Source organism: Pan paniscus, chromosome X, assembly GCF_029289425.2.
Source record: "Pan paniscus chromosome X, NHGRI_mPanPan1-v2.0_pri, whole genome shotgun sequence".
Taxonomy (NCBI): Eukaryota; Metazoa; Chordata; class Mammalia; order Primates; family Hominidae; genus Pan; species Pan paniscus.
Genome location: NC_073272.2, coordinates 11,665,404 through 11,692,655, shown reverse-complemented (window position 1 = coordinate 11,692,655; position 27,252 = coordinate 11,665,404). Strand labels below are relative to the sequence as shown.

The window sequence follows — 27,252 nt, the reverse complement described above, 5'->3', positions numbered from 1 at the left end:
CCCAAGTAGCTGGGATTACAGGCGCTCACCACCACGCCCAGCTAATTTCTGTATTTTTAGCAGAGACCAGGTTTTACCATGTTGGCCAGGCTGGTCTTGAACTCCTGACCTCAAGTGATCCACTCACCTTGGCCTCCCAAAGTACTGGGATTACAGGTGTGAGCCACCACACTCGGCCAGCCCTTATCTCTAAAATGTGTTCCTCCATAAATATGGACAACTGTTAACTTGTCAATTTAAAATCTTACAAATGTAAAAACAAAGAACATTTATTCTAAATAAATAAGTAAGCAAATGTTGCCCTCTCCCTGCCCCAATATGAACACAAACAGCATCTCCTATCTTTTGCTGGAGAAAAGGTATATGGGTCCCTCAGGCGGCTGGGTCACACAGAGTTCAGATAGCTTATCTGTGTCTATTTACCTAGGTAACAAAGTAAAGACAGCCACCTTCTGGTTAACTAAGACTAGTAGCTGCATCTTCCCCTGAGCCTCTTAGTCAACCAAAGATCCCCCCAGGGAGTCATGACAACCCACACCAAAAGGCTAAAGTCCCTTCAGCCAGGGCTCCTGAATATGGAGGAGCTTTCCTGGGCTCCCCCGCCACAGTCCCCACCATCCCATGTGTGTGTGGCTTCTTAGTGTCTTGGCCACATCTGCCCAGATGTGATGAGGTGTGTCTGGTTAGAAATCCCAATGGATGTCGGTAATGCAATAGGGCCTCCAGGGGAACACTGCTGGGCGTGAGATCCTCCTCCCGAGCTCACTTCTCCAGCCTCATGGTAGGAAGCCAGCTTTACATTTCTCTAATTTGGGACAGAACTGACAGCTGATAACCCAATCAAGAATGGAGAACGAGCTCAAGTGGGCCTCTTTAAATACTTTGTGGAGATCAGATGTTTTTCCCAGCAGGCAAAAACATTAAAGAATATTATGCAATAAAGAACATTTTACAAAATAAAACTGAAAAGCATGTATAACACAAACCTTTCGAAGACTCAGATCATTTTAACGAGGAAAAGTATACGGGTGGCAAAATGTGGAACATGCTGACTTTATGACAGTTTCCCAGGAACCAAAGAGAAAGTATAAAAGACAAATTCAGCACCCCATGGAAGGAAAGCAATTGTAAAACCCAGACTGTACCTCATGGAATTTCTCAAAATCCTCGTAAGGAAGGTTCTGGCCATGTGAATTTCATTTTCAGCTGGCTTTCTCTGTGCTATGACATCCACAACTTCTTTCATCTTCCTTTATAGTTAATTAATGAAGAAAATAAACTAGACTGACTGAAACTGGAGGAAAGGGGAGAAAAAGAGAAGGCTAGGAAAAGAAAACGTCTGACGCTCAAGACGACGTTAGTTCAGCCCTGCTTCGGGAATAACTGGGCTACTAGCTGGTTTAGAGGGTCAGCAGTTCTCCATGGGTACAATAAAAGTTCTCCCAGATAAACTATCATTAGCAAGCACATATAAGAATATTAGCAACAGATTTTGTTCTCACAAAGTATGCATGCAAATGGCCGGGTGCTGTGGCTCACACCTGTAATCCCAGCACTTTGAGAGACTGCCGTGGGAGGATTGCTTTCGGCCAGGAGTTTGAGATCAGCCTGGGTAGCACAGCAAGACCCCATCTCAGCACAAAATTTAAAAATCAGCCGGGCGTGGTGGCGCGCATCTGTGGTTGCAGCTACTAGGGAGAATGAGGTGGGAGGATGATTTGAACCCAGGAGGTTGAGGCTGTAGTGAGCCGTGTTTGCGCTACTGCACTCCAGCCTGGGGGATAGAGCAAGACCCTGTCTTTTAAAAAATATATACGTGTGATAGATTATGAGGAATCCAGTGACCGTGCCATGCCATGGCATGAGGAAGCCCAAGTGAGCCACGTGGATAAGGCCGTATGGAAAGCCACACCAGGCAGCCCCAGCTGTCGCCCAACCTCCTGGCCCCACGCACCAGACACAGGAGAGAAGGAAGTCATTTGCACGTATGGCCCCTGCAGAGGCAACGTGGAAAAAGACTGAGGAAAGACTGAGGAACCCAGCCAGCAGCCAGAACCAAGGCCCAAAGCTTCTGGGCATCTGCTGCTGCTCAAGCCAGCCCCGCGGAAGGCCCCTGTCATGGGGGAAGGGAGAGAGTGAGTCGCAGCTGTGCCCTGCCTCTATTCCTAGCTTTGGCCCTGGACAGATGGACATCAATCCCGGGTGTAGCCACTGGCGAGTCAAGAGGGAGGAGGGAAGTCACTTATCCTTATTCATAAGTGGTTAATTTATTCAAAGTGACAAAATCCAAAGTTCAGTTCCTTGGTCATTCTGGCCACATTGCGAGTGCTCAATGGCCACATGTGGGTAGTGGCTACTGCATGGGCAGCACAGATACGGAACATCTGCAGCCCTGCAGCTGGAGCACTGCCTTAGAGATGTAGTAACCCCATCTCAGCTGCATGGCAGGAATGCTGCTACCCCCCTGCGACTGTCTGCTGCCTGCAACCCTAGCACAGTGACTGTTTACACCACCTCCCTCCCCAACCCTTCCATCATGTGCAGATAACTACCTTTTAGAGATTTTCTAGAGCATATTTTTAAATCTTGAAATCGCCAGCCCTAACACATAGCATGCTTCTGAGTACCTCCGTATAGGCCAATTGCCTTGTGCTCAATTTTACAACTAGAACTTCTGTTTGACACCACTAATTTTGGGGCCACTTTTCATGCAGCAAAGATGATCAAAATGGAGAGTAATCATCTTAAATCTGCTTTTAAAAATATAATAATTTTAATTTTTTATTTTTTGTAGAGATGAGGTCTTGCTATGTTGCCCAGGCTGGTCTCAAACTCTTGGCCTCAAGCAACTCTCCTGCCTCAGCCTCCGAAAGCACTGAGATTACAGGCATACGCCACCATGCTCGGCCTTAAATCTGCTTCTGAAAATATCCAGGAAGTATCTTCCTCCCCATGTACACAAAGCTTCAGTTTGCAGAACTGTTTCAAATAAAATGAATCATCCCCATGCACCGATTCCTTAAATCCAAGTATGAAGAGAAATTAGCCCTTTAGCTTGGTCAGTTACATCGGGGAGACGGCAGCTTGGTGGTAACATTAACCTAAACCAGCAGTTAGCCAAAAAACCCAAAATACATCTCAACCTTCCACTGGCCTCAGGCTAAAATAAGAATTAATTCAGTGTTGCAAATGAATAAGGCAGTGACCACAGAAGCCTTCTAGCAGCTGAGAAGGCTAAACAATCCCGTTCCTGGACCAAAATCATTCTGTTGAAATCGGAACATTATGTTTTAAAACAAAATTGTAATAATAATATCATTTCAGATTTACTTTTACCTTAGAAGTTTATTCTATAATGATGATACTCAGCTTATATCTAATACAGACTTTAACAGCTGGCCATTTAGTCAAAACGTATACTGTTCCATGGGTGGAAGAATGGACAAACAAAATGTGGTCTATCCATACAATGGAATATTACTTGTCAATAAAAAGGAAATTTTGACATATGCTACAACATGGAAGAACCTTGGGGATGGTATGCTACGTGACATTAGACAGTTACAAAAGGACAAATGCTGTACGATTCAACTTATATGAGGTACCTGATTTGTCAAAATCATGAATGCAGAAAGTAGAATGGTGGTTGCCAGGGGGTGGGGGAGGGGAGACTGAGAAGTTGCTGTTTAATGCATATAGAGCCTCTGTTTTGCAAGATGAAACAAGTTTCTGGAGATTGGTTGTATGATGTGAATACACTTAATGCTACTGAACATTACAATGGTTAGGATGGTAAATTTTATGTGTATTTTACCATAATTATCAACAACAACAAAAACCCAAAGTGTATATTGTGCATCTCCCATAGCTATGGGACATCCCTGTGGATGTGTCCATCGGCGGGGACAAAAAGATACAGGGTTGAGGTCAAAATGCAGGCCAGGGAAAGAGGAAGATAGGACAGTCCGAACAGGGGCGTCACAGCCAGAGAGGCTGATGGCATGGAAGAGGGCTCCCCATGGACGGGAATGCATGTGCAGAAGGCAGCTTGGGTGGGAGTTGTCAGAGGCAGGCAGGGAACCTGCCTGGAAGTGAGACTTCCATGCCTTCAGAAAATGCATCTCACCTGGTTTATTCCTGCACAAGCCACACACTCTTTCCAAACTGCCTGAAGAGAATGAGCAATGCTGTATGAGGCAATGAAAAAATGAAAACAAACCCAGAAGCTCCTTTTTAAAAAGATAATATACAGATATATGTGTTCTTACATATGACACAGTCAGCAGTTCTTATACGAATTGTGGCTTTTTTTTTTTTTTTTTTTTTTGACAGGCTCTCCCTCTGCCACCCAGGCTGGAGTACAGTGACGCAATCATGGCTCACTGCAGCCTCGACCTCCTGGGCTCAAGTGATCCTCCCGCCTCAGCCTCTTGAGTAGCTGGGACCACAGACACACACCACCACGCCCAGCTAACTTTTTGTATAATGAGAGATGGGGTATCGTTATGTTGCCCAGGCTGGTCTCACACTCCTGGGCTCAAGAAATCTGCCTGCCTCGGTCTTTCAAAGTGCTGGGATTACAGGCGTGAGCCCCTGTACCTGGCCTAGGGATAATTTTTTAAATAAGCAAATGAAGACACACAGTGAAAAGAGTTACACTCTTTCTGCTTTAACTGAAGATATCTTGGTTACTGTGGACAGTGAAAATTTACTAATATATATGCTTTTTTTCTCAAGTCTTCTGAATTTCCTGGTGCATAATGAATGTATTTGGGGATCAAGCCGGGGTCAGAGTGGTTTCTATTTGTTGGCACCTCTGAAACGGCTGGATTGGTGTTGATAAGGAGATGGTGGGGAGGACCTTCAGCCCCTACATGCTGGTCGCTCAATCACAGACCCGTGGAGTTGGGGACAGAGTGCTCTGGCGCCACCTAGAGCCCGCCTACACTCCCGGTCCCTCTGGCTGAGTTTCAAGGGCTCCCAGAAGGACTTGAGTAGACTGAAGGCTGTGGTGTTTCCTCCTGCACAAGCCACACACTCTTTAAACGCTTTAAAGCACCTTGTCCCTAGAACCGTGGGTCTCATGTGCAGGACAGCCATGTTTCTGTGTATTCCCTTTCATCCCGCAGACTTGACGAGTGCCTTTCTTTCCCCAGTCTGCCTGGTTTTGTGATCATTCTCCCAAGCCATTATCATTTACAAATTTTATTTATTTAATTCAAAAATTTTTTAAAGAGATGAAGTCTCATCATGTCACCCAGGCTGGTCTTGAACTCCTGGGCTCAAGCAATCCTCCCACCTCGGCCTCCCAAAGTGCTGGGATTACAGGCATGAGCCACCACACCCAGCCCAGGCCATTATCATTCTTCCAAAACATAATGTTTAGCCAATGCATACTATTCCTTTCATATAACAAAACACCATGGTATCGACAATATCGAGTTTTCTGGTACTCCAGATGGAACTATTCATTCTAATGGTGGGTTCCCCTGAAATCCCTTCCCACGGATTGTATACCAAACTTCATTGAAACTTACTTCAATTTTTTAGAGTAATTTTATATGCTAGGTAGTGTTTGGGTTTTTTTTTTTTTTAAAGGACAGGGTTTAGAACACAAATATAAAAAAATGCTAGGATGTCATTGAACATTAAGAACAACAGCTGTATGTTTGAGCCCAGGAATTCAAGGCTGCAGCGAGCTATTATTGCACCACTGTTCTTCTGCCTGGGTGACAGAGCAAGACTCCATCTCTAAAAAAAAAGAAAGAACAGATTAGATATCAAATATCCTGTTTTATTTTTAAAAGGAATTATTACAAGAACTGCTTCAATGAAATCTTTATTATTCACAAAGAGCAGAATTCCTTCCCTTCCCTCAAACTAAAAAAAAAAAAAAAAGAAGAAGAAAAGAAAAAAAAAATCACGAGTGTTGGGTTATTTTCCTAACCTTTTAGAAGAAAGCAAAGAAACACCTCCTCCCAAGACAAATAGTTTGTGTTTCGTGCCCCCAGCTAACTAAGTGCACAGTAAGAGCACTGGCTGGAGGCCAAGGCAGGGTCTGGGAGGGGAGGTGCCTTGGCCTGCTGGGAGCCTACGGTCTGAAACACAGGCCCACCTGGTCCCCCTGCCTGGAAACTGCGATGGGGGGCGGGGGGTGTTGGTGGTATTACATACGTGGGGGGCTTTTGGCCTACACTGGGAGCTGAGGAACGTTTTGTGGGAAAACAGATAAATAATAGTTTCTAAGGGCTTCTTGGAGATAAGGAAGAGCAGGTTTTGAAAGAAGAGTCTGCAGTTGGAGAGGCCTTGCAGATACCGGTCCAGGATGGGAAGCCCTGGAAACAGTCTGGGGGCCTCAGGGACTGTGACAAGCTTCCTGATGTCAGACCCCAGGGTCTGGGGAGAAGGAAATTTACCTGGCAATTGCTCACACTCTTCTAATCCTTTAAACAAAAACCACCTCTCTGCAAACATCAAATGAACCCCAGCTCTGACTCTGCTTCCTTCCTTTTCCTGCCAATCCTCCGGAAGGCTTCTTCCTCTCCCAGTCTGCCTGCACCTCCTGCCAGATCAGTCTCCCTGCATGCAACACAGCCCTGGCCAGGTCTTACCCTCACTCTAGAACCATCAGCTGCTCCCAGTTTCCACAAAAGGAAGTCCATGCTCCTAGGTTCTCTGTGGTCTAGTCCAGGGGTTCTCAGGGCATGCTCCCTGGGCCGGCAGCGTCTGTAGCATCTAGGGTCTTGGCAGATAAAGCAAATTCTCATTTCCCCAAGACCAAGGAAGTCTGGGCTGCAGTGGGACAGGAGTGTCTGCACCACCTGAGCAGCTGTGTGTGAGCCGCTGGGTGCTGGCCCCATCCTACGTTTCCACCTCCCTCTCCCAAGCCTCCCCCTCTACTGTTCTCACTAGAACTTCCAGCTATGGCTTCCAGCTTTGGAGCACCTAGTATGGCTGGCAGACGTTTATATCTGCCTCTCAAAACTGGCTCAGCTACAAAGGATCGCTCCGCTGGCCTGTCCTCAGCAAAGACTTTCCTGGATCAACTTCCACCCTTCCTTCCTCTCTGAGTCCTCACTTGTGAGAGCTCTTCAGCCCACTCAGCTGCAAGCTCCTGGAAGACGGGACCTAAAGGAATGATTTTAACCACATGGTGGGAGTGCTTCTCACATACATCACATGAATGTATACAAGTACGCCAGAGCACTCTAGAAATGGTTAACTCTGCATGTATTTTCTATAAGAAAAGTCGCCCCCTAAAGGCACTGTGGGAAGATTTATATGCAGTGTCTTTTCCCAGGCAGTGGTGCGGCAATGCCTGCGTGAATGGTGACATCATGTCTGATAAAGTCTATGGTCCTAGGAGATAAGAGGCAAGTAGTTCCTGCTTTTAAACATGAAGAGAACTGAGGCAAGATAAAAATTCCCAAATGACCTAAGTAGCTGAAACTGAGACATCAGAGCCTCATTGTAAGCAAACGCCAGGGCCCAGCAGCAGCATTCACGTGGGGTGAGAGCCCCAGAGTTGCTCTCCACCCGGCCAGCCTGCCTGCCTCACCCCTAGCAAGAGCGTGCCCCGCCTCTGGCCTCCACCTCTGGTGTTCAACCTGGGTCCTATGGCAGAAAAGACTGCAGAGGAATGCCACAGAAGCCACAGGCAGAACCGAGCAGCACAGAACAGAGGAGTGGAGCAGACCCGAATGACTTGTTTTTCCCATTAACCTTTGTAATGTTCATTTCTATAAACCCATTACTGTTGGAAAGAAAAGGAAAAAAAAAAAGACGATCGCTGTCCCAGTATCCAAACCACTTGTGTTCAACCATATATATGCCCCAAGTGTCAAATCATCATTTCATTCAGCTTGATGTTTTAAAAAGGGCACCCACACAATTTCCTGGCTATGTTTCAACAGAATGAATTTGTTGGCAAAGAAACTCAGCACATTCAAGTGTGCAGTCATTAATATGACTCGTTTTATATAGCCCTAAGGATGAACACCACAGATATAAGAAAAAAGACACAAAAAGTTTAACTTGTTGAGTCAACATATCAGTATACACATGGCAAAAGCCATACCAAAAAAAAAAAAAAAAAGCAACAAGGGACTGCAGACTGCTGTTCTCTAAATGCTATGCTATGTATAAAGTGCTCTAGCCATGTAAATAGATGCAAAGGGAAAGGAAAGAGATTTCAAGAAACAATCTCCCCTAGCCCTTTGTGGAATTCTGCCCACTAGAGCTCAGCAAACAATATCCCCACCTAGCCCTTTCTGATGTTCTGCTCATTACATAAAGCCCATAATAATTTACTGTATTTTTACTCAATTTGTCCTCAAATTCCCTTCCCAGAGCCCATGGTTACTCAAGGTACTAGAAGAGTTAAGAAGATATTCTTCATAAAAAAACAAAAAGCAAGGTATAGAGAAGAGATACGAGGTTTAGGGAAAGTAACCAATAAAAGAGACTTTACAGTCACAGCACAGCAAAGAAACATTGAGCCCAGACCATGAAAAGAGATGAAACTCAGTGGCAAAATCGGGGAGGCAGAGGGAGGAAGGTCCACGAATTCCTCTGAATGCAAAGTTACAGGCACTACCACCACAGGTGAACTGAATGTGGCAGTAGTGAAATGCTATTACAACTAAATCACATTTCTCCAAAGGAAGCTTGTGCTTTTATTCCAAACTTTTTACAGATCCTATACACATTCAGAGAACTATTAAATACCACTGCACATGTGGTCACTATGGTAAGCCAGACGTCCACTCACATGGGATCGACATATGCCGAGTGGCTGATAAAAATCTTCCCTTATTTGATCACTTATCATCTCACCAAGAGGGTGGCAGGCATCCTTTTCTTTGCAAGGGCATTGAGCCAGAGAACATTCCTCTGTGTCTTTACATTTAATAAACCACCATGTCATATTTGGCAAATCAAAGTAGTGAAATCACTGAAGAAAGATCTGATTCCTTCCTCTTTTTTGTCATTTACTGTAACTGCAGACCAATGACCTTGCTTTCCGTACTATTAAAGGCAAGCACACCCACAATCAGCAGAGTAAACGGTACAACTACCCTCCGTGGTGCAGAGAACTGTTGCTACCTGCCCTGTCCATGACGCTGGCTACCTTACCAAAACATGGTCTGGACGTCGGAACTACTCGAGTTATTTAATCAGCCCACTTCACCTCCCTATCAATGCTGTCATGACTACCATTCAGCAAAGCCTTCTGAGCACTTTCCTTAAACATGCCACTCCATTCCATTCCAAAGGCCTTTGCACTCTAACTGCCACAAACAGGCTTTCTTTAACAAAAAAACCAAGTTATCAGGCAACTATTCTAAATGGTTTTTATGAGGATTTGGTTCTAAAAGTACCTTCAGATAGCCAAGACGTAGGAACGCATCTTGCAGTTGGGGACAGGAGGGGTTTGAGTGTGTGTGGGTGGGAGGGAGACATGGGATGAAGTTGTTTTCATTATGGAGCATTTTCTTTGTGTGAATAAATTAGCAAGTGACATTAAAACAAACAAACAACAACAAAAAAAAACAGGCTTTTGTTACAGATAAGGTATGCCCCTCATTTTGTAGAAAGGGCCAAGGCTGTGTCGGGTACTTCATTTCTTCCCCCAAACTCTCCCACCTTGGAACCAATGGGTGTTAGTGGTAACTGGGCTTGAGGTGACAGTTCTAAGAAGAGGCGACATTTACTCCGCCTTTATGACCTGCCGGGCAGCCATCGCTCATGGCTCTGCCAATATCACCTCTCCCTGCCCCTTGGCAACACACTGAAAGCACGTTTGTCTCCATCTGGACAAAGCGGCCAGTGCAGGGCAGAGCATGCCACAGCGTGCCAGTGCCACCAGCGCCAAGGACGGGATGGACAGAGAGGGGAGCCGCTCAGTGTGCTCCATGTGGGACAGACAGAGCCTCTGGGGACATCTCGACCTGCAAAGGCCTCATCTACCTGTCCTTTAGGGGTGACTGCAAGGGTAAGTGGCACACTGGACAGAAGCCCCATGTGGGCTTCCTGCCCTGCCAAGCCCACTAAGAGGTCAGCACGTGATCCCAGGGGCCCTTGGTATCTGCTGGGCTGCTGCCTCTCGCAGGACACTACCTCCCAGATGACAGACACCAAGACCTGTCCCCAGATCCCTGCGCCCTCAAGTCTCAAGAGAGGACATTCCCAGGGTCTGCTCTCAAAATCTCACCAGAACACTCTTCTTTCCAAGCCAATAGCAAACTGGGAATTCAACCAGTGTAGATCAACCTTTTCTCCTAAAGCTCAGGGCTTTCAATTTGGTGGATCTCATTACAGCTGCTCTGTTTTAAAAAATAAAAGTCTACGTCATTTGTGGAACCGATAAAAAAATAAAAGTCATTTAAACTTCATTGTTAATGCTAATGCTAACTTCTCAATTCGTCGAACCTCAAAATAAACTTAACCTGTACAGTGTGGATCCCACTGCATAGCACATACAGGTCCTCCAGAGACCCCGAAACAACACAAAAATAAGCTAAACATAATCTGTAAGTCTTACTATATTAGAAACCATCACTATTTGCAAACATTGATTCATCTGATTAAATTACCTAAACCACACACTAAGGCAAAACCCCAATAGAAGTAACTTTCCCCAAAATAAAACAATTCTGATCTATGTGGTTTTCTTTTTTCTCCTGATTTTACTTAATAAAAACAATAAGCTGGCCGGGTGCAGTGGCTCACGCCTGTAATCCCAGCACTTTGGCAGGCCAAGTGCGGCAGATTTCTTGAGGCCAGGAGTTCAAGACCAGCCTGGCCAACATGGCGCAACCCCATCCCTACTAAAAATACAAAAATTAGCCAGGTGTGGTGGCACACGCCTGTAGTCCCAGCTACTGGGGAGGCTGAGGCACGAGAATCGCTTGAACCCGGGTGGCGAAGGTTGCAGTGAGCCGAGATCTTGCCACTGCACTCCAGCAACAGAAGAAGACTCTGTCTCAAAAAAATAGAAAAAATAAAATTAAATAAAAAAAAATAAAAACAATAAGCTGGGCATGGTGGCATGCACCTGTAGTCCCAGCTACTCAGTAGGCTGAGGCAAGAGGATCACTTGAGCCCAGGAGTTTGAGGCTGCAGTGAGCTATGATTGTGCCTGTCAGTAGCCACCGCACTCCAGCCTGGGCAACAGAGCAAGATTTCATCCTTCCTTCCTCCCATCCTCCCTCCCTCCCTCTCTCCTTTCTTTCCTTCACTCATAATAAAATAAATAAATGAAATAAAAACAATAATGGAAAATAGCCTAAACCAGTCAGGGTCTCCTTTGTTTTAACAAGAAAATAAGCACAGTAGCAAACAGCCATTAGCCCCCAAATGCTCACAGAATAGAAATACCCACTCCTGAATCACAGACAAAGACATCAGACAGCCTCGAAGGCATGGGTTTCACCTGACGTCCTCCAGTGTCCCCAGTAAGGAGCATGCCCTCCCTCTGACCATGCACCATTTCTGCCTCAGGAGTAGTTCTGGAGGGGGTGGGGTGCTGGGGGAGTGGGGTGGGGGTGTAAACCTGCTGACGTCTTAGGCGGCCCCTTACTGCTGCCACCGTTGCGAGTAGCAGCTCCCGGAACATCTGTGCTAATCAACCTTAGGGCTGCAGGGCCACCTGCTCCAGGACAGCTCCAAGGAGCCAGCAGCAGAGGGGGGCACAGCACAATGTGGGCTTGGAGCAGCAGTCAGGCCACCTTAGCAATGCCCAAGACGGGACGCATGTTGTAAGAAACCAGCTCCTAGCAAACATGAGTGCTGTCCCTCAACGTGCAGCCTCTTCTCTTCAAATGCAGGACCACACCACATGGTCTCGCAAACCCTTGCAGCCTGTTGCAGAAAACCCTTCCCTCTGCTGCTAAGCTGCTCCTGAATGCAAGCTTAGTGGATGTAATTAGATTCACAAGAGGGTTTAGGGCTGCCAGCAAAGAGGCAGGAAGTGACATGAATCAACCCTATCCACGATTTGGCCCCCACAAAATGACTCGCAACACATGACCGGTTCAAGAGAAACTGCCCAGAGTGGGGTCCGTGACAAGGTGGCAGGTGGATTTGCTGTAAACAAAACTAATATTATAATGCATATTTGGGGAAAAAGCCAAAAGGGTAATTGCAAAGCTTTAGAAAATAATTTATGATGTGATATTTAAAAGAAATTTTCCCTAGGGTGTTTGAAATTACAGGTGCTTTTTAGAAGCTGAACTTAACAGCCATTTGCCTCTGAAGGGAGAAAAATGGATGACTCTGTCCCCAGAGCTGTTAACGCAGATTTCAGAGAGAAGACAGCAACAGGCAACAGCCACGGTCCCTGGCACCGAGTGGATAGGATGAGCCCAGCTAAGCTAGGAGCCGCCGTCCCCTTCTCGGTCCTTCCCCACCCTCCCAACCCTGCTTCCTCTCCTCCAGAGCAGCTTCAGGGCATCAGGCAGACCTCCCTTTTGCACTAACCCAACTGGGCTAAGTTAATGAGGAAAATGCCAAAGGGTCACCCAGTTTCTGGCCTTAACCTTCCCAAGAACTTGTGCTTAAGGCCAGCAAGCGGTAGATCCCCTGCTAACGCCCAGCGAAATAGCCTGTGGCTCTGTGTGAAGATTCCAGAGCCCAGATCCATTCAAGACCTGCCCAGGACTCTCCAGGGGTGGGCCTGGGCACCTAGGAAAACAGTGCAGTGGAAAAAAACTGGACACACACATACACATAATAAAAGGCCACATGTCTGCCCTGAACTTTCCTGCAAGGAGCACTCCCCTGCCAAGTAGAGACAGAACAACAAACCGCCTGGGAAGAAAGAGAAAAGCAAAACTGCCAGCCTCAGCCTCTCCTCCTGACCTAACCAACAGATCTGACTCCTGGGCAGCACCCCTCCCCTGACATCTCGGGCCGTGGATGCCACCTGGACCTCACAAGGAAGAACATACATGCACTTGGTAGGGCTGATTGTTACAAGTTGTCTCCAGCTCCCACTGCCCTGGGCGAGAGGAAGCGCTGGCCCTCATTTGTCTGCGGAGATAGTGATCCGCCCGTCTCCTCCCGCATCGCTTTCCCAGCACCAGCTTCTCAACGACCACAAGGTCTGCGTTGCCCATGCCTGTGAAACAAGATGCCACCGCTTTGTGAAAGTGGCCCATCGCAATCCTATCCTGGCTGCCTGGTCCCCTGGTCCCCACACACACAAAGATAAAATGAGCCTACAAAATAAGACGTGTAGCAGCTGTCACTACAGGGAGGGGAGTTTATCCGTGAACCACGATTCAAATCATGTTTAAAAAACCATGGAGAGGCCAGGTGCGACGGCTCACGCCTGTAATTCCAGCACTTTGGGAAGATCGCTTGAGCCCAAGAGTTCGAGGCTGCAGTGAGCTATGATCGCACCACTGCACTCCAGCCTAGGCAAAAGAGCAGGAACCTGTCTCTAACAAACAAAAAACCATGGATTCCTGTGCTTTACACAGAGATGTATGTACCTCTTTCCCTCATCACATTTTTGCAGATGGGGGCAGACAATTGCAACAAGTCAAACAAGGCTTGGGCAAGCTAGTTTACCATTTGATCATGCTTGTAAGCAGAGCAATATAGAATATGAATATGTTGGTGTCTCAATCTATGAACTACCTGCAGAGTTCTTTTCATGAACTAGCCACTTGTAAGGGTACATGCTCCATCCTGGAGCTCTACATAAAATGCTAGAAAATGCTACCTAATCCATAGAGACAGAAGGCAGATTAGTGGTTGCCTAGGAATGGAGAAAGAGGAGGGCGGGGAGATTTAAATAGAGATTTAAATTTAGATAGAGAAGAATACGTGTTCTGGCTTTAAGAAGAACAATTTTGAAAGCACCCATTGGTGCTTTTGTAGTAAGGAAAACCACATAAAGGTAGTTGGAGTATTAGAAGTTCTATGCACATTTGGTCACAGAAGTCTTCTGTGTTGAGTGTTGTGTGAGAGCAGAGGAAAAACCTCTTGTGGGTTTTTTCCTAACACGGTTACTGAAAGTGTGTTGGGAAATAAAAATTTGTAAATAAACTCCACTGCTTTATATCTGGTTACACATACTACTTAAATAAAATTCTATTTAAACCACATTATTTTGTCCACATTTCTCATTTAAAGGAAAGTGGGTCTGCAGAACACAAAATGGGGATTCTACACAGTGGCTCCTGGAGATCCTTCAGGGCAAAAGTTTAATCCCTTTTCCCAAGAGTCTTTTAAGAACCTACTCAGTGAAACCGGCCAGCAGATGCCCTGAGGCTTCGCTCTGTCCTCCCACCAACCAGTTCTCCTGTGGCATGGCTTTCCTTTGAACAGATTTTAGACTGTCTATCTTTATCACTAAATATATACTTCTAGCTCAAAAAAAGAATCACATCTACCTTGCTTCTAAACATATGGAATGATACCTGACTTCACTCCCATAACTACGGAAATGCAAATGTAAATAGAAAACCATATTTCACCTATCACATTCAGAGAATACAAACAAACAAACTACAAATATCCTATGCTAGAGATGATGTGAAAGGGTCTGAGAAACTCAGAAATGTCTCTGAACATTTACAACGGACACACCTTCCGACTCAAGAACTCCCATGCTAGGAATTTCTACGCATAGCTATGCCCTGGTGATACAAAGTTGGCCAGCTATGCTGACTAAGCTGGTGTCTCCATCAAAGAAGAGACACACAGTAAGACCACAAGCACAGCCCAGTGTTTTTGGGGTCTCTGGGAGCCCAGAACGAGACAGTACAGGAGACAGAAGAAAAGAGAGTTGCAGTCAGCCTTGGCAGCGGGATGATGACCCCCAGAACCAATTTATAACTCCTCGTCTTACCTCTGCAGAACAAGCTTCCCTCACCACCACCGGCATTCCACTAAGTTAAGTGAATCGTGTAAGAACAAACGTGCTGCTATAGGAGGGTTAAGACGGTGATCACAGAGGAACCATAACACAGTGTCATGGTGCCTCTCGTGCCCCACCCTCCCCAATGGCTCAGAAACCACCATTCTGAGATTTTACTTTCTGATCTACAAAGAGTTGTTAAAAGGGTGCTCAGGAATAGCATGTACCACTTACAATTGACTTTGCTAAATTCATGAGGCAAAAAATGTTTTTCCTTCCTCCCTTTTTTTTTTTTTTTGAGACAGGGTCTTGCTCTGTCACCCAGCCTGGAATACAGTGGCACAATCATGGCTCGTTGTAGCCTCAACCTCCCAGGCTCAAAGAATCCTCCCATATCAAACTCTCGAGTAACTGGGACCACAGGTGTGCATCATCATGCCCAGCTAATTAAAAAAAAATTTTTTGAGAGAGAGATGGGGTCTCACTATGTTGCCCAGGCTGGTCTCGATTGAACTCCTGGGCTCAAGTGATCCTCCCACCTCGGCTTCCCAAAGTGCTGGGATTACAGGTGTGAGCCAGCACGTCTGGCCCTTCCTCATTTCTGAACCTTTTCTTTGGATACTGTTTTGGCACCTCCACCCACCCCCACTTCAAAAAAGCCTTTAGGAATTTGTCTTGGCTGGTTTGAGTGCAGCGGTGTTTACAAATAATTAGTCACAACCAGTTACAGATTTCTTTGTTCCTCTCCACGCACACTACTTCACTTGACCAGACTTGAAAAAAAAATTTTTTTTTTTCAAAACAAGGAAGATATCTTCATGTCTGTACTAAAAATGGAAATAAATGTGGGTCAATTAATTAAAATTTACAGCCAGCCTTCAAAAGAACATGCTAATTTTGTCAAAAGGGATGTGTAAGCACTTGCCTGTTAATAAGCCAACTTTAAAACCAAGGTGGAGAGTTATTTCTCTTTGAAAGCGACATATCACCAACACTCTTGTGGTACCTGGGAGTATTGCTTTAGTTCCTGTATATAAAAGCATCATGTCCCCAAGTTCACTTTCTAACCTCTTAAAACCATCCAAGCTCCAACTGACACGTAATGTACAGGAATAGACATACAGCTCCCTCCAGACCCTCCCTCCAGACCTCAGCACAGTGCTCTAAACCCTTGGTGGCTGGCATCTTCGTGACAGTCACTCTCTTTCTAGCATGAAAACAGAAAGCGCAGTGGCCTGCCACCTTGTGTACAAGACAGGCAACAACATGTCACCTCACTGGGAGCATAAGCACAGTTTTCTGCCTGCCAAGAAAATAATCTACATATAAACAAAGGAAAGATATGAGTATTCAAATCCACTTAATACATTAAAATTTATAAAAATCGTCGTAATAAAATTAGGAACCATTCAGACTCTTGATGCCGGGCCCATGCTTGGCCGAGACATATAACTCTAAGTGCATGTCCCAATCGAGATCTCTGTAGTGATGTGGGCAGGACAACTGGCTTCCCACTTTGATGTTCCACTCACTCCTGTGTGTCGTGGTAAATGTGGGAGGAAGCTCAGATCTTACCTTTTGACGACCAGCTTCAGGGTCTTATGGGACCCCTTCACCAGGCAAATCGCTTCCTGTCTAAACCCTGAGAGACCAATGTCATTGATGCCGACGATCTCATCTCCAGCCAGTAACTTGTCGACCGCCGCGGCTTTACTGCCCTCTTCAATCTGTAACAGAGAAGCATGTTCCATGAGCCTTCCACGAGCAGCAATTCCTGAGGCAGAGCAGGTCCTCGGAACGCAGCAGACATACCTCACACTTGGCGGGAATGGGCCCTGGGGGCTGACCTTATTACCACTCAGGGGATCAGGGATGCACTATACCCCTCACCCTGGCCTGCCTTCCCTGGACACGACTCCTGTTTATCCAGGGAATGGGAAAGCTTGAGAACACACACAATGGAAAACAGGGGACCTGAAGATACTGATTCATTTTCTAGATCTCCTTTAACCAGACAATAATTTTTGACCATTTTAAAGTACTTATTATTTCTCATACATTAATCCTGGAACTAGACTGTTTTTGTAATAGCTTTATAGAAATATAATTCAAATACCATATATTCACTCAAATAAAGCATGGCTTTTAGTATTTTCAGAGTTGTACAACCATCACCACCATCAATATTAGGGCATTTCCCCTAACCCCGAAAGAAACCTTGTGCTCATTACTACTCAGTTTCCAATCCCTTCAGCCTCTGGCAACCACAAATGTACTTTCTGTGTCCATGAATTTGCCTGTCCTAGACAGTTCACATAAATGGAGTCATACAATATGTGGCCTCTTGGGTCTGGCTTCTCTCACTTAGCACGATGCTTTCTAAGTTCATCTACGTTGTAGCATGTAGCAGTACTTCATTTCTTTTTATGGTTGAGTAACATTCACTTGTATGGACAGACCGCATTTTATCTATTCATCAGTGTCTACTTTTGGCTATTATAAAGTGGAACTGCTGCGCCCTATGATAACTACATTTAACAACCTGAGGAGCTTCCAGGCTGTTTTCTACAGCAGCTATACCATTTTACATTCCCACCATCGGTGTATGAAGGTTCCAATTTCTCCATATCCTTGCTAACACGTATCTGTTTTTTGTCATAGCCCTAATCCGATTATTATACCATGCTGTGTATGTTAAGATATTCACTAATCAGTGCTAAACACAGTATCCTCCCAATGTGTATTGACTGACTCTGTAACAGCTTGAATGCCATCCATTCTACAGCCTTTTTTCCCTTTTTTCTTTTTTTTGAGACAGAGTCTCGCTCTGTCACCCAGGCTGCACTGCAGTGGTGCGATCTCGGCTTACTGCAACCTCTGCCTCCCGGTTCAAGCAATTCTCCTGCCTCAGCCTCCTGAGTAGCTGGGATTACAGGCACACGCTACCACGTCCAGCTAATTTTTGTATTTTTAGTAGAGACAGGGTTTCACCCCATTGGCCAGGCTGGTCTTGAACTCCTCTGACCTCGTGATCCACCCGCCTCGGCCTCCCAGAGTGCTGGGATTAGAGGCGTGAGCCACCGTGCGCGGCCTACATTCTGTAACTTTTATTAACCTAGATTTTCCTATACAGTAAAGTAGAACTCAACAGCAATTCATTCCAGTTAATCTGTCCATTTTCTGGCACACTGTGGCCAGTGAGCCAATCCAGCCAGCTTTCTTTCCCCCTCCCACCCCCCAAAGTTTTAGTGTAATACAGTCACACCCATTGGTTTACATATTGCTACAGGGCAGAATTGAGTCGCTTGGCCCACAAAGCCAAAAATATTTACTACTGGGCTTGTTCCAAAAATGGTTTGCCAACTGTTTTACACCAAAAAGCTTTATAAACTGCTAGGAAAACCAGTGAGAAGAAATCACTGGTTACAAGCACATCAGCATACAGCCTTTGAATTCACTAGCAGCCAGCTGCATGTCATGGCTAACCCAAGAACAACTTCCAAGAGTGAGCCTGAAGCTAATGCCGTCCATTCTTCTGGCAGTTGAAAAGCTAAGTGTTTTGGATTCAAGCTTACTTCTTGGGGTGGGGGGTCAGGAGAAGCTAGGTGCTAAGTAACTTACAATGCCTCAATTCTGAAGCTGCATATTTTCCTGAAATCTCCACCTAGATCTGAGGACAAGTGAACTTTTGTGAATAAAGCAATTATTCACTGCTAGTCAATACCATAAACAAAATTTAAAAACCACTCCTAACAAAAATATGCAGCAATTTTTTCAGTCACCAACTGGTTTCAAAAGTTCTAGACGATTTTATCCTGATGTCTTTACAGACTGTAAATAAGCTTCCACCCACTAAGGTTGCACACACAGCCAAGGGATAGCAAAAGGCAGGCGATACCTGGGGGAGACTGGGTTTCGACATGCCCCAAGAGGGAGACCAAGGGGCCAGCCAGGAGGCTGGGGATCTGGAGCAACCCTCCCCCCAGGTTTCTTCACAGAGGAAAGGCTTCTTCCAGGGCTGTGCCTCAGGAGGATGGATCAGAGATGAAGGGCGCTATCTGTTTCTCTAGGTCACTGCTAAGTGCTGTGGCTGGAATGACCCCCGCACATCTGTATTTCGATGCTAGAAAGCCTAAGTGTTGATGTGGCTGACTTTGCTTATTTCTATTCCCCCTTGAACCAAATAAGAGTATCCAGGCAGGGTGGGAAAGACAGTAAAAATGAGGTGTGTATAAGGAGGCAAGTTACAGACATCTGGGGGTCCAGGGATTCCAAGGAAGATCTTGGCATCCTGGAGCTGGTCTTTTGTTTTGGAGACTTCGGGTCTTTAGTGGCGTTTCTTGCCTGTCGGGAATTCCACCTTGTTGAAAGACCGCAGAAGTTTTTTTCTATCCACGTGTTATATCCAGGGCTGCCAACTCCGGGCCCTAAGACTTCTGGTCTCTTTTTCCTCACTTCCTTGTATTCACAATGGATAACATAGCTTACCTGCCATGCAGATGCTATTAATTATAGTCACGAATATACAAAACAAGTCAAATATCAAAAACTCAACTCAAAGTTTTAGACATAACAAATCAGTTCCTCATAATTTTTAGCTGAAACTGTCTATAACTGACCTCAGAATAAAGAATAATTTCTTTCTTCCAAGAGAGATACCCTCATGACAATGTAAACATCCAATTTACTACAAAGAGGTGAAAAGATTGGCCTCTTTAAGTACATTCTGATAGTAGATGTTTCTCCTCTAAACTGTACTTCATGTTACAATTTTGGAAAATTTGCTCCAGAGTAAAGCAGCAAAAGAAAACAATTAATATATATTTATAGACATGTATCTAATTTAAGAGACTTCACCATTAATCTCTATGAATATAGATGATTTTTCCCAATTTTAATTCCACTGCCAAAGGAAACATGGTGTAAAACTCAGAATTTAATTTATACCTTTAATGAGTCTGAAGAAAAGCATAGACAATTACTAAGGGGAAGAATCCAACATTTTACATAGTAAAGTAAAGCATAAAAATATTGACTAAAGTAACAGAATTATGAGAATAATAATACCAGTCACATGCTGATGAAGTAACTGCTTAGAAAACTAATTGAGCCTGTATTTTGAAGTGTCCAAAAATGCACTGTGTTTTTGGAGACAGGGTCGCATTCTGTCATCCAAGCTGGAGTGTAATGGCGTGATCACGGCCCACCACAGCCTGTACCTCCCGGTCTCAAGCAATTCTCCCATCTCAGTCTCCCGAATAGCTGGTACTACAGGCATGCAACACCACCCCCAGCTAATTTTTATTTTTTATTTTTTTTTGTAGAGATGGGGGTCTCCCTATGTTGCTCAAGCTGGTCTCTAACTCCTGAGCTCAAGCCATCCACTTGCCTTGGCCTCGCAAAGTGCTGGGGTTACAAACATGAGCAAAAATGCACATTTACAAAGTATAATTCTATCATCACAAATTTCTAAGGACATCGATACACCTACTGCGTACTCACAAAAATTAAAACAGAAAACCTTGATACTTTATTCATAAATTTGCATTAAAAAACAACAACAATAAAAAATAAATTTCAAAGGACAGAGCCTTATTTTGTTTTTGCCTTTAAACAATTATGAGTTCTAGGTGAAAACAACCCAAATGTCAATCAACAGGTGAATGGATAAATAAAATATGGCATATACATACACATATAATGGGAATATTATTCAGCCTTAAAAAAGGAGAGAAACTCTGACACAGGCAACAACATGGATGAACCTTGAGGACATTATGCTAAGTGAAATAAACCAGTCAAAAATGGAGAAACACTATACGATTGAATTGAGGTACCTGAGTCATCAAAAGGATAGACAGAGAAAGTGGAATGGTGATTACCAGGGGCTGGGGAGAGGAGGGAATGGCAAGTTAGTGTTTAATAGGCAGAGAGGTTCAGTTTGGGAAGATGACAAGTTCTGAAAATGGACAGTGGTGATGGTTGGACAACAATGTAATGTACTTAACACATCACTGAACAGCACACTTGAAAATTATTAAGAAGATAAGTTTCATATTATGTATATTTTACCATAATAAAAAGTTATGCATTCCTCAATATCTAAAAACAAGGGGCTGGGTGCAGTGGCTCATGCCTGTAATCCCAGCACTTTGGGAGGCCAAGGCAGGCGGATTACCTGAGGTGAGGAGTTCAAGACCAGCCTGGCCAACATGGTGAAACCCTGTCTCTACTAAAAATACAAACAAAAACTAGCTGGGCATGGTGGCGCATGCCTGTAATCCCAGCTACTTGGGAAGCTGAGGCATGAGAATTGCTTGCTCCTGAGAGGTGGAGGTTACAGTGAGCCAATATCATGCCACTGCACTCCAGCCTGGGCGACAAAGTGAGACTCTGTCTTGAAAAATTAAAATTAAAAAAATTAAAATAAAATCAAGGAAACTATTTTGACCCAGTATAAGAGTGATATATAGTGAACTTTAAAATTGTGGCTAGGGCTGAGAGCAGTGGCTCATGCCTGGAATCCCACCACTTTGGGAGGCCAAGGTGGAAGGATCGCTTAAGTCCAGGAGTTCGAGACTAGCCTGGGTAATATAACAAAAGAAATCCTGTCTCTACAAAAAAAAAAAAAAAAAAAGGGTAAAAAATTAGCCAGATATGGTGGCACCCAGCTACTCAGGAGGCACCCAGGTACTTGGGAAGCTAAGGCAGCAGGATCACTTGAGCCCAGAAGGTTGAGGCTGCAGTGAGCCGTTATCATGCCACCCCACTCTAGCCTGGGTGACAGAGTGAGACCCTGTCTCAAAAAAATAAAAATAAAAGGCCGGGCACGGTGGCTCACGCTTGTAATCCTAGCACTTTGCGAGGCTGAGGTGGGTGGATCACGAGGTCAGGAGTTCGAGACCAACCTGACCAAGATGATGAAACTCCATCTCTACTAAAAATACAAAAATTGGCTGGGCTTGGTGGCACGCTCCCGTAATCCCAGCTACCCAGGAGACTGAGTCAGGAGAGTCGCTTGAACCCGGAAGGTGGAGGTTGCAGTGGGCTGAGATCGCGCCACTGCACTCCAGCCTGGGCGACAGCGTGAGACTTCATCTAAAAAAATAAAAAAATAAAAAAAATAAAAATAAAAATAAAAATAAATGAAGTTGTGTCCTTCTCTCCACAATGACATGTTTGAATTTAAGTATCACAGGAAAATCTTTAGGCAAAACCATAAAGACTAATGGCTTGCAGGGTCTTGGGACAGCTTTTGAAGCAGCACTTCTTCAGGGTGACACAGTTCTGTGTCTGACTCAGTGGTGACAGGGTGGGGTTTTCGGTGGGAATGTGTCTCATTCCCACAAGCACGTGTGTAAGCAAGTCCTGAAAGACTCTCAGAAAGCGCTGTCAGTTGCTCTGACTTCACTGCAAAGGACAACATGATGCTGTTTCTTCTCATCTGCAAAGATTCCTAAAGCTTCCCCTCTAGATATGAAGGACGCATTCCACAGCATCCATCAGCCTTCCCCCACCACACTCCACCTACATTTCCCAGCAAAAATGTGTTTTGGTTTGGGAGATAAAAGTCTTCATTTTTTCCCCTGGCTTCCTTGTCCAGATAAAGTACCTCTACATGTTTATGGCGCTATGGGGAAAAGGAGTCAGAAAAGCAGCAGCAGCTTTGAAAACCTCCATTCTATTCTCTTTGCCCCATTGAACTTCTCAAGTTCAGTAGAATTAATTGGGCTTAATTAGGCACCTTAGGGAAGGTGCCGCATGCGTGATAGCATCACAATGATGCTCATTTTGTCACAGTCCCAGGTCTACAAGGTAAGGAAGCACTTGGCACTGCACCGATTAGTGACAGCCGCTTAATGTCTGTGGAGTGCCAGAGCCACAAATGAGGAAGTTCTGTCCTGTAGTACTTAGGAAAAATCTTTGCTCTCACTTGCTCTAACCTCAAAAAGTCCCTCTACAAAAAGCTAGGAAGTCAATCATCCCCGACCCACGATGATGCCGGCCCAGGTGCCACGCTATGGGCACTCACAGACCCAAAGCACCAAGTCCACACACCCGGGCAAATACTGTTGTTTTAGTTATTAACTGATATTCTGTATGGAAACTCACTCTTATGGCCCTGATTAGAGTTCAACGTCTCCTAACGTGCAGAGTGCCTCATTGTTCTCATGGAAATGTTTTCTCTAGGAACAGCAGGAAAAAAACAGTTAATCAAAGCCTTTTATGGAACATAGTTGTTGATACTTCGTTGAAGAGACAATCCAAATGAAGTCCCATGAGGGCAAGGGCATCCTGAGTGCAGTGGGGGAGCAGGCTCACGCTGAAAAGAATGGGGTCCCTGCAGTGGCAGCATGAGGGGGATGTGACCCTCTGTCTCGGGTGGAGATAAGAAGGCCTCCAAATAGAAACGGCAACTAGAAAAGGCTGGGAAGGCCTTCCGCAGAGGCTTCCCCGTGAAGAAGGGCGTGGAGGCAGGAGGCCTGAGGCATGAGTGTGTGTGCAGGGGAGTGTCTGAACATAGGGCCGATGTGGGGGAAGACGAGGACCCCGCCCTGGAATGGGAATCTGGACGCTGTCCTGCAGGCAGTGGGGGCCCAGCGAAGGCAGCCATGGCAGTGGAGGAGTGAACTCATCACTACAGCAGCTGCTTCTGGAAGACTCGTCTTATAGTCACACACAAATGAATTTATTTGGCAATAAGAATAAAACGTCAAGGACAACGACCCTGATGGGCACTACCCCTACATCTCTGCAGAACCCCTGGGGAAAGAGGCAGAGAAAAATCACGGGAGTAATGCACCAACTCCAGAGGCTGGGAAGGAAGATCTGGACATGTCACCTGCCGCAGGGTTTTCAGCTTGAGGGATTTGGAAAATCATAGTGACCAGAAATCAAAATGAGAGGAGAAAAAGCAGTTTTTTTTAAAGTCCAATATCATATTTCAAGGGCTATGAGTCACACCTGCAATTGATCAATTCTGACCACCTCAACAATGCTTCGCTTTCCAGAGATAAAATATCTGCATGATGAGGACAAGCACTGAAGTCACCTCTCAGTCTGCTTAATTTATTGAGCTCGGCGTCTTCAGAAAGGAAACCTGACTCATCCAGGAAAGAGACACGTTGGGAAATAAATGAGAACACCTTGTCCACACTGAAGGTTCTCTGTGAGACAGACTTGTGCTCCGATAACAGGGAAGCCCCTAGAAGATGGAAATCCCCACCCAAATGTGTTGAGACTTAAAAAAAAAAAAAAAAAAAAAAAAAAAAAAAAAAAAAAAATTCCTGGCCCCTGCTGTGGTCCCAGAGGCCAGGGCAGGGAAGGGAGTTGTGGCGCATCCAGATTCATAAGGCTTTTGGGCAGCAGGCACCAGGCACCGCCAAGATGCCCAAGGGGAAGGTCAGGTCAGCCCCAGGGGTGGCCAAGGCACAGCCCAGAGGTCCGCCAGGCTGTCGGCTCAACCTGCTTCTGCAGAAGTGGAAATGAAGCCCAAAAAGGCAGCAGGAGGCCAGGCGCGGTGGCTCACGCTTGTAATCTCAGCACTTTGGGAGGGTGAGGTGGGCGAATCATGAGGTCAGGAGATCGAGACCATCCTGGCTAACATAGTGAAACCCCATCTCTACTAAAAATACAAAAAATTATCCAGGTGTGGTGGCGGGCACCTGTAGTCCCAGCTACTCGGGAGGCTGAGACAGGAGAATAGTGTGAACCTGGGAGGCAGAGCTTGCAGTGAGCCGAGATGGAGCCACTGCACTCCAGCCTGGGCAACACAGCGAGACTCCAACTCAAAAAAAAAAAAAGAAAAAAAAAGGCAGCAGGAAAGGATAAATCCTTAGGGAAAAAAAGCACAAAAGAGAAAAGGGGGAGCAAAGGGCAAATGGGCTGAAGTGGCTCAGCAGGAACCTGAAGATTGACCTGCAGGAAGCGGAGTCTAAATGCAAGTAGAGTCCAGGCTCCCAGGAAGCAGGAGGGAAAGAAACCTGATTACTATCATACACTGCTCAGCGGCCCCTGTCTCCCTTCCCATATATGCCAGGGGAATACTTTCAGCAACTGTTTTGTAAATGCAAGTTTTTTAGTAGTTCTGTAAACATTTTTAAGGAGAGAATCCCACCTAATTCCATGTTTTAAGCATAAATGCTTTTTTTAAAAGAGGTGAAATCATTTGCTAGTTGTTTTTTGGTATATATTTTATGAGAGGCTTTGACTGTCTTGGGTGCCAGGCTGGGTGGACAGTTTTCATATCCTACAGCACAAAGCATACTGACTAGCAATTTGCAGTCATGGTCAGGCCTTTAATATGTCTTGAGCAGCTTAAATTACTTATACTCATAGGTTTGCTTTTTGTTTTTGAGACTGGGTCTCGCTCTGTTGCACAGGCTGGAGTGCAGTGGTGCGATCACAGCTCACTGCAGCCTCGAACTCCCAGGCTCAAGCGATCCTCCTGCCTCAGCCTCCCAAGAAGGTGGGACTACAGGCACGTGTCACCACACCTGGCTAATTTTTTATTTACTTATTTTTATTTTTTGTAGAGACGAGGTCTCAGCATGTTGCTCAGGCTGGTCTCAATCTCCAGGCCTCAAGCAATCCTACTACCTTGACCTCCTGCTTTGGTCTCCCAAAGTGTTGGTATTATAGGTGTGAGCCCATGGGTTGTTTTTTAGTAGAACTGTTTCGGAAGGAAAAGGACTCCTTGATCCTGGCTCTCCCTATCAGAGAGGCATGCACCCTGAAAGTCTTCTGGTCGTGGCAGTCGGTTTTCCTAATCGCTCTGTTAATGTGCTATGAAAGGCTGAAAACTTGAGTATGCAGTGTTGCTGATAACGGTGAGTGACTGTGACTTCTGATGTGACAGCTCGTCAACATCTGAAGGTACCGGCGCTAGGGGAAGGAAATGTGACCCATCCAGCAAGGCAGCAAGTTGTGAAATATCCTGAGAACATGCATCTACACTGAAGTTTCGCCTGGAGACAGACTCGTGCTCCTAAAGATGGAAACCACCACCCAAAGGTGCTGAGACTTCAAAAAATCCTAATTCCTGGCCTTTTAAGGAAAATTCGCCTCCAAGTTTTCAGCTAGAAAGTCGCTGGAGTACCTGGAAAAGAATCCAATGACACAGCTCTTTAGATTTTCTGTAAGGACATTAACAACAGGATACACATTGAAACAGCTTTGTATTGATCTTCCAAAGTATCAATAAAATCTCTATTAGGAAAGAAAAAATTCCTTTCCTCATAGTTGACAAAATTAGTAAGAAAGCAAGAAAAATGATAATACAATACAAAAAAGCTCCTCAGGAGGCTACGGTGGGATCACCTGAGCCTAGGAGTTGGAGGCTGCAGTGTGCTATGCCCACGCTTGTGAAGAGCTACTGCACTCCTGTCTGGGTAACATAGTGAGACACTCATCTCTTAAGAAATATATACCCCCCCCCAAAAAAAAAATAATAAATAACACTAACAAAATAAACCAAAACCCTCCTCGTGTGTTTTGGAACTAGATACTCAAGGAGGTATTTAGTCCACAAAGGTCTAGCCCTTGTTTCATCTCTCCCTAAAATGAGGGCTGCACCGCACGAGGCCCCATGGCAAGGAGAGGCGCGAGGATGAGGCATGAGGAGGGGATGAGGACGAGGACATGGCTGCACCAGGTGACAAAGCCATGCTAACGGACACACAGGCCAAGGGAGTGTCATGACAGAAAGCCTACGGCTGGGTGATCGGCTAGGTGAAAAGGGGGCATGTGGCTCCCAAAAATGTGGAGGGAGATGAAGTGAAGATCTGGAGGTGGTGGAGACTGAGTTGGCAGACAGCATTTCTACAGAGCAATGGAAGGCAAGCTGACTGTCCCAGGAGTGACTGGGAGAAACGGGCAGGGGTGGAATGTGCCCCGGGCAGGTGAGAGCTGCAGCGTCAGAATGCAGGCCAAATGGACGGGACCGGAAGAAGAGTGTGCGTTCTGTGGCAAGGGGTGACGGTCTTCTTGGAGGGAGGGCAGCATAGAGCCCAAAGGTGTGTGCCACCTCTCCACATGTGGCAAAGGTCCTGGGGCCTCAGGACTTGGCCAAATCCTGACCATCATGTCAGCCCTGAATTTCACAGAGCACAGGCCGAGATCCACCTAAGAGATGGTTAATGGAGAGCAACGTTCAGGGAGGATTTCTGGAACACCATCGTGTGTCAGAGGAATTTACAGTGCAGCTCTGAAGACAACCTGTTGCAACATTGCCAGTTAGCAATGCATTGCCTCTGCATCCCAAATGCACCTTCACTGCCCACATGGTGATCCTGGAGCAGGACCCTGTGGGCGTTTCTCCAGTGCTGGCACCTGGTGAGCACCATCAGCAGAGGGCGGTGGAGGCACGTGGGTGGTGGAAAGGG

The 27,252-nt window shown here is 45.6% G+C and overlaps 1 protein-coding gene across 2 annotated transcripts in view; it reads right to left on the bottom strand.

The window, feature by feature from the left end:
* Positions 1–27,252, bottom strand: part of SHROOM2 (shroom family member 2) — a 161,970-nt gene that overhangs the window by 59,260 nt on the left and 75,458 nt on the right. For both annotated transcript variants that reach the window (XM_034950411.3, XM_034950412.3), the window contains exon 2: positions 16,445–16,596. In XM_034950411.3, the coding sequence (XP_034806302.1) occupies positions 16,445–16,596 (152 nt within the window). The remainder of the gene's footprint in view (positions 1–16,444; positions 16,597–27,252) is intronic.